At 33.6% G+C, this 7,235-nt stretch overlaps 1 protein-coding gene across 1 annotated transcript; it reads left to right on the top strand.

Annotated features, from left to right (window-relative positions):
* Positions 1 to 5,687: 5,687 nt before the first annotated feature.
* Positions 5,688 to 7,012, top strand: LOC106477271 (phospholipase A2-like; the record flags this gene model as incomplete). Its single annotated transcript, XM_013937860.1, has 3 exons — positions 5,688 to 5,830; positions 6,432 to 6,586; positions 6,853 to 7,012. Coding segments are annotated over exons 1-3 (458 nt in total), but the record flags the coding sequence as incomplete, so codon positions are not given.
* Positions 7,013 to 7,235: the final 223 nt, after the last annotated feature.

The raw sequence follows: 7,235 nt of genomic DNA, 5'->3' as shown, positions 1-7,235 counted from the left end.
ATCTTCAGAATGTCATACTCACTGGTGTATCACCAGAGTTTTACAGTTTAATAGCAACACCATTTGGATCTTCAGAATGTCATACTCACTGGTGTATCACAGAGTTTACAGTTTAATAGCAACACCATTTGGATCTTCAGAATGTCATACTTAATGGTCTAGTAAAAAGTTTATATCTTAACAGTGACACCGCTTGGATCTTCAATGTATCATTCCCAATGGCTTATTACGAAGTTTACACCTTAATAGTGACATGAACTGGACCTTCATTATGTTAAACTGACTGATTTGGTACGAAAATTTATTCTTAATACTGACACTATTTTGATATTCAGAATGTCGAATTCTTTGATTTAGTACAAAGTTTACATCTTAACAATAACAGGATTTTGGATACAGTACATGGGGGGTACCCTACTGTTCGTACAATGTTCGTTTGATTCTTACCATTTCTGGACAGTCGAACAATTTGACGCCCTATAACTTCTGGCACGACAAGGCGTGACTCTAAATCAAGTAGAGAGGAATTGTCTGAACAAAGTGTTGATCTCTTTCGAGAAAGATTAAACCGAAACAAACACCCTTTTATACAAAACAAGTGTGTTGTGACGAACAAATGCACAAAACTTATACAGATCATAATAACAATCGTACATGTTTGTTCGATCATACGCTACCTTCCGTGTTAGTATTTGGGCATTTACTCAATAACTATTCCATGCATGCAGACAATAACATCAATATAAAACAGCGTGCAAACATTTTGGCCAAGATTGTATAATTTAGTTATTTGAACAATGAGTTAGACTTAATCCTGTACATTTTTTTTATTTCATGATAACATCAAAGTGTGCTGATTCCAAAATGTTATTTTAATGTCAAATTAACAACCTCTTCTGTTCTTAGTATATATTTCATAACAGTAAGAATGTTTACAGTCATACCTGTACAAGCTTTCATAAAAAAAAAAAAAACATTGTATAATCTTCATCTGCTGTACAGCGCTGCCTTTAGCTCAGTATTTGAGTTTTTAGATAATAAAGAAAGATCTCAATCTAATTGTTTTTATTCTTCTTCGGACTGTAATATCTTCATATCAATAGCAAGGATAAAGTCAGTTGCTTAATTTCCGAACTCTCCGTGTGTAGATTCTCAAATTCCTGTCAACTTAACAGCCCGAAAAACAAAACAGACACGTGATGTATTTTAACTATATCTGAAGAACAATACAAGCACGTACATTTCTGTTTACTTCCGCAAAAGTAAGGCCACTACCCTCACCAATTGACCTATCTTATTATGTGACCCTTGACACCGTAAAAGGGCGACGACCTTTTAGAATTTGTTTAAAAGCGTGTGTGTATCCATAATTAGTTAGATTGAAGAAAGTTTGGAGCAAGACCTTCAGTAACAATAGAGTTGAATGGTAACACATGTAAAGATCAGCTAAAAGAAGAAGCAGAGGTGAGTGGTTAATCATGTAAAGTTCATTCAAAAGAAGAAGCAGAGGTGAGTGGTTAATCACGTAAAGTTCAGTCAAAAGAAGAAGCAGAGGTGAGTGGTTAATCATGTAAAGATCAGTCAAAAGAAGAAGCAGAGGTGAGTCGTTAATCATGTAAAGATCAGCTAAAAGAAGAAGCAGAGGTGAGTGGTTAATCATGTAAAGTTCAGTCAAAAGAAGAAGCAGAGGTGAGTCGTTAATCATGTAAAGATCAGTCAAAAGAAGAAGCAGAGGTGAGTGGTTAATCATGTAAAGATCAGGTAAAAGAAGAAGCAGAGGTGAGTCGTTAATCGTGTAAATATCAGGTAAAAGAAGAAGCAGAGGTGAGTCGTTAATCATGTAAAGATCAGCTAAAAGAAGCAGAGGTGAGTGGTTAATCATGTAAAGATCAGCTAAAAGAAGAAGCAGAGGTGAGTGGTTAATCATGTATAGATCAGAATAAAGAATAGTTAAAGTTAAGCGGTAACACAGGTTCTTATGCTACTGTTCGTGCCCCCTAGTGGCAGACTTACAACGCTAAAAACCGGGCATAGATTGCCCACTGTGTAGCTTTGTGCTTAACTACAAACTAACAAACAAGCTATTGTTCGTGATATGTGTAATCTAAGTACCATATACGACTTAACAATGGCTATGTGTAAACTAAATACAGGTTAGAAGTGAACAATGACAATGTGTAAACTAAATACGGGTTAGAAGTGAACAATGACAATGTGTAAACTAAATACAGGTTAGAAGTGAACAATGACAATGTGTAAACTAAATACAGGATTAGAAGTGAACAATGACAATGTGTGAACTAAATACGGTTAGAAGTGAACAATGACAATGTGTGAGCTAAATACAGGTTAGAAGTGAACAATGACAATGTGTGAACTAAATACAGGTTAGAAGTGAACAATGACTATGTATGAACTAAATATGGGTTAGAAGTGAACAATGACAATGCGAATTGTGTGAACGAGGAAATTACAAAGTGTAAAAGAAAACAGACAAGGTGAAATACTCGCCAAATTAAAATATGTTTATTGACGAATATGAAAATTACGTTTTGGGCAACAGCCCTTCATTGGATTAGCAGTGAGAAGAAAACGACTTTTAGAGGAGACAGTATTTAAGAAAAAAAAAATAGAACGCGTGGCTCGAGAACATATCTTTAATCTATAAAAGAACACAGAAAGGTATGAGAAGAAACATACACACAAAATAACAATGATGATAATTAGTTGGGTAAAAATAATGAAAAAAGAAGAAATTATAATGATAGTAATATATTAAACTAAGTAAGTAAATAAAACAAGTAAAAAATTAGTAGAACATGCATAAATAAACAAATTGGTGAGATGTACAAACAATAAGGGAATGAATACGTGAATCGAGTAATATTATTCAGTGAGATATAACAATGGAATATAAAATCATGAAAAAAGACAGTAAATTTGAGTTGTAACTTATAAAGCTGTAATAAATAAAGATTACAAATTCAGTTTAGAAAATAGTTTGATACAACATTAAATGATCGATCTAGTGAATAACTAGAAGAACGCGTTAATTTAACAAAATTGTTAAGCAAAATTAAGACTGTCATGTAAGACTACAGATCAGGTATAAGGAAAATATTCCGCACCTAAATTTCTTCCACTACTAAAGTGTTCCATATTTAAATTTTTGCTATTATTAAAATTGTCGATACATTTATGTTTTCCATCAGTAAAATTTCAATACCTCTATGTTTGTCACTACAAAAATATTAGGAGTAGGTACATGAAAAATCTAATCAAGAGAAAAAAAAACTGTGTTTCACTGACATATAGTATACACGAGGCACTATTTTCACAAATAGTATGCGTGAGATACTTGTCAAACGGAGCTGCTTAGGATAGATGAAATATTCCATTATGGTGTTTGAATGAGTCCCTCTTTGAGTTCTTGCCAGATGGAGATGGTTATGACATATTAATGTTCTACACTAGTGTTTGAATGAGTCCCTCTTTGAATTCTTGCCAGATGGAGATGGTTATGACATATTAATGTTCTACACTAGTGTTTGAATGAGCCCCTCTGATCAGGTCCTGTTCAATATATATATATATATATACTGTTGGTTCTCGAATATGTCAAACGTTCCTGGACAATAATAATAATCTCATACTAGGAGATAAACTCGTGCTTCATGTACAATGTATATACTAAAATGACTTAATTACTGAAACTTAGTTTTGGAAAAAATGCATATAGGTGGAATTGAATCATTGACCTCTCGCATACGAAGCGTATGCTGTGCTAAATGTTTCTTTTTCAAACATGCAGCATTATTAAGTGGAATACTATACATAAGAGAAGGGTATATGTTTTAAATATATAAATAATGCTGTGTTTGTGTTATGTAGTTGGACATGAATGAAATAAAACTTACTAAAAAGAGTTATTGTATTTAAATTTCAAGTAAAGAAGTGTTATAATATGGAATGACTATAAATGAAATATATCTCTGTATACAACATTTTCATATAAACACCTTGTCTTTGTGAAAAATGCCATCTTTGTCTAAAAGCTTAAGATTTTTTTCTTGATCGAACTCTTGATAAAGCATCATTATAAAATAGTGAATTTTAAAAAAAAATATGGTATCGATCATTGTAAAAACTGTCCTTTTTTGTCGCTATTTCACTTATTTTTATTCCCATAGTGGTATAAACTCTCTTTTACTCTTTGCTAAAGCATTAACAAAGCGTTGGGTCCACTACCACTGATCACTTTAGGCCTAATTGTCGTTTTTTAGGCGCCTGTGTTGAGATAGTTGAAAACGTATAATAGTTATAAAATAGTGAACTTTTAAAATTATGGTATCAAAAAATGTAAAACTCAGTTGATTTCATTTGTCGCTATTTAATTTCTTTTTCCTTCCATAATAGTATCAACTCTGTTTTACTCTCTCCTAAAGGCTAAAGTATTAACAAAACGTCGAGTCCATTACCATTAATAACATAAATGGTGTAACATTTTAATCCTCTAGCCCGCTCCCCAGTAGCACAGAAGTATAACTGCGGACTTAAAACGCTCGAAACCGAGCACAGATAGCCAGCCCATTGTGTAGCTTTGTGCTAACTTCAAACAAACGAAATATCCCCTAGCGGATAAACTCGTTCTTTGCGCACAAAGCGTATTTAAACTTTTGACCTAGGCCTAATTGTCGATTTTAGGTGCTTGTTGAAATTTGTATTGAGATTTAATGGTATTTCATTATTTATTTTTTAAATCAAAGTATTTCCTACAGTCGTGATAATTATACTTTGGGTTTTGTTGAACGTAAATAGCGCATTGAGAAATATCGTGCTGCTTGTACATTTTATTCTTTATGCTACAAATAATGGCTGGAGACGGCTTGAATGGGTAATGAAGAAAAACTTTAATATAAGTTTAACATAACAGCAAATGTACAACGTTTCGACAAGGTTTTGTCAAAACCCATTCAAGCCGTCTCCAGCCATTATTAGTCTCAAAGTGGGTTCCTCGTCATCGAATTTTATGCTACAAAGCAAAAATTTGAGCTTATCAGACGTAAGACGCATTATCACAGAAGCTGTTGCGAAAACGTGCTGAAAACGTTTCTTAACAAGAGAACTCAACCATTACTGAAGCAGAAATCTGAAATGATTAAACACATGAATATTAAGGTTGTGAAACCACGTTGCCGGAGACATTTGTAAACAGAGATCGTATCATTAACTGAATCCAGTCATGATTCTTGATAGGTTTGTATATTGAGTCTTCTTCGTGTTGTATCTCGCTGTATTTATATCAGCAGTTTTAAAACCACAAGAAGGATGAAACACTCTCAGGTGGAAGAAAAATGTTAGTAGACTGCTGAAAATATTTAGCATTCTACTTTTAGCTGTGATTGAACCGTGTTATGTGTATCTTAAAAATAGAGTGTTGCAGCTAGCAACTGTCTTATTCTATGTATCGTTCTACAGCATATCTCCATCCTTTCGCTCCTCATGTTAATAGTGTATATCTATGTCTGAATCATGTTGTATCTTTATAAAATCAGAGATGATTTGCCTTTTATGACTAGATACGAAATTTTATACAGATTTTCTTTAAACAGATCAGAATGGGAAAACCCTCGGTTGCGCTGCTCCTATTGGTTGTTTACGGAATCTCACCAGTTTTTTCAAGTATAATGAATTTTTCAACTTACTATCTGGGATTTGACCAAACTGTTCTTCTTAAGGATAAAAGCTGGCCAGCATTTATCCTAGTTAAACTAACGAAAAGTGGACTTGGCTTTGAAGGAAATCTAACATGTGCTATATTTACAGGACCGTGAGTACCTTACATAGAAAACGATCTGCACTTTGTCATGAAACGTTACTATTTAACTTATTTTCGTAAAGTAATATAATGGAATAACAAAACAATATCTTTTGATTAGTTTTAGCGAATTTTATCATTTTATTAGCTTCTTATAATACTTGTAATCAACACTGCAAAGATAATCTTATTATATTCACTAAATCCTATAAATAATTTAAAAATCTTAGTAATTTCTGACAATGGGTTTGCACAAAGTATTGTTGTATGTCAGCTTCAAAAGTAGGTTCATGCTAACCTTCATGCCTTTAGCAACTTTTACAGATAAGCTCTAGTTAATCCTATTATCAGATCTGGATTGTCTTTATTAAATCCTAAAAAATAATGCTAGGAAATATCCATGTTTTAGTTTCTTCTGAGAACAAATCCCTAGATAAAATTATGTTATTTTCCAGTTTAGGGAAATATATCCTAATTCACCTTTTTATTATTCTATAGATAATCGTATCATTAGTTTTTTTTTTGAAACATGTTGCCTGTGTTGTATATAAACTCAAGTAACCAACAAAATTTCAGATTTTCGGTACAACTTATTATCTTGTATTGTTTTAAGTAACACGATAGAAGAGGTTCTTCGAGATGTTCAGGATAACTCCTTAAAATTGGTGTCCCACGACAATTTAACAAAGATACTACTTCGCTGTGATGAAGCCGGCTCTTTCGATATCTCACATCGACAACAGACCAAAACATCGTACATTTGGCCAGGTAGGGGGCACTAACTACAGTTAGAGGAGTAATCATGTTACACGTATCTGAGGGTACATACGTGGTTGGTCAAACAGTTTTATGTTGGGTTTATGATGCTCGCGATGTTTTACTTTTAGGCAGTTTTTAGAGTCAAGTTACAATTTCCCCAATAACAAGATAAAAATTTAAATATTTGTGTTCGCGGATAGTTTCATTTAGTAAATAGGTAAACAAAACAGATAGATCTATTTATGTTTTCTAACTCTATTTGTTCACATCCTCAGGAACCAAGTGGTGTGGGTCTGGAGACGTGGCTGAGGACCCCCAAGATCTAGGAGAAGAGAAGGAGACAGACCGCTGTTGCATGAAACATGATCTCTGTAAAGAGTATATTGCTGGTGGGGAAACAAAATACGGTTTAAAGAACCCTACGTCTTATACAAGGTAAGATTAGCTTGATAAAAGAGGTAGTTATTTTATGTGTATTACAGAAAGGCGTTGAATAACAGAATTTTACTTACCAAGCGTTTTACGATTTCTTAGGTTCCATCTCAGAACGTGCACTATAAGTTCACAACCCGTTGGTCTAGAGCAGGGGTCACCAAGCTTTTTTCACAGCGGGCCAGATAACTGAGAGAATGACGAGCGCGGGCCGCATAACCATTTT

Source organism: Limulus polyphemus, unplaced genomic scaffold (genome assembly GCF_000517525.1).
Source record: "Limulus polyphemus unplaced genomic scaffold, Limulus_polyphemus-2.1.2 Scaffold13801, whole genome shotgun sequence".
Classification (NCBI taxonomy): Eukaryota; Metazoa; Arthropoda; class Merostomata; order Xiphosura; family Limulidae; genus Limulus; species Limulus polyphemus.
The sequence above is the reverse complement of the archived record's forward strand: the minus strand, read 5'-3'. Positions and strand labels throughout refer to the sequence as shown.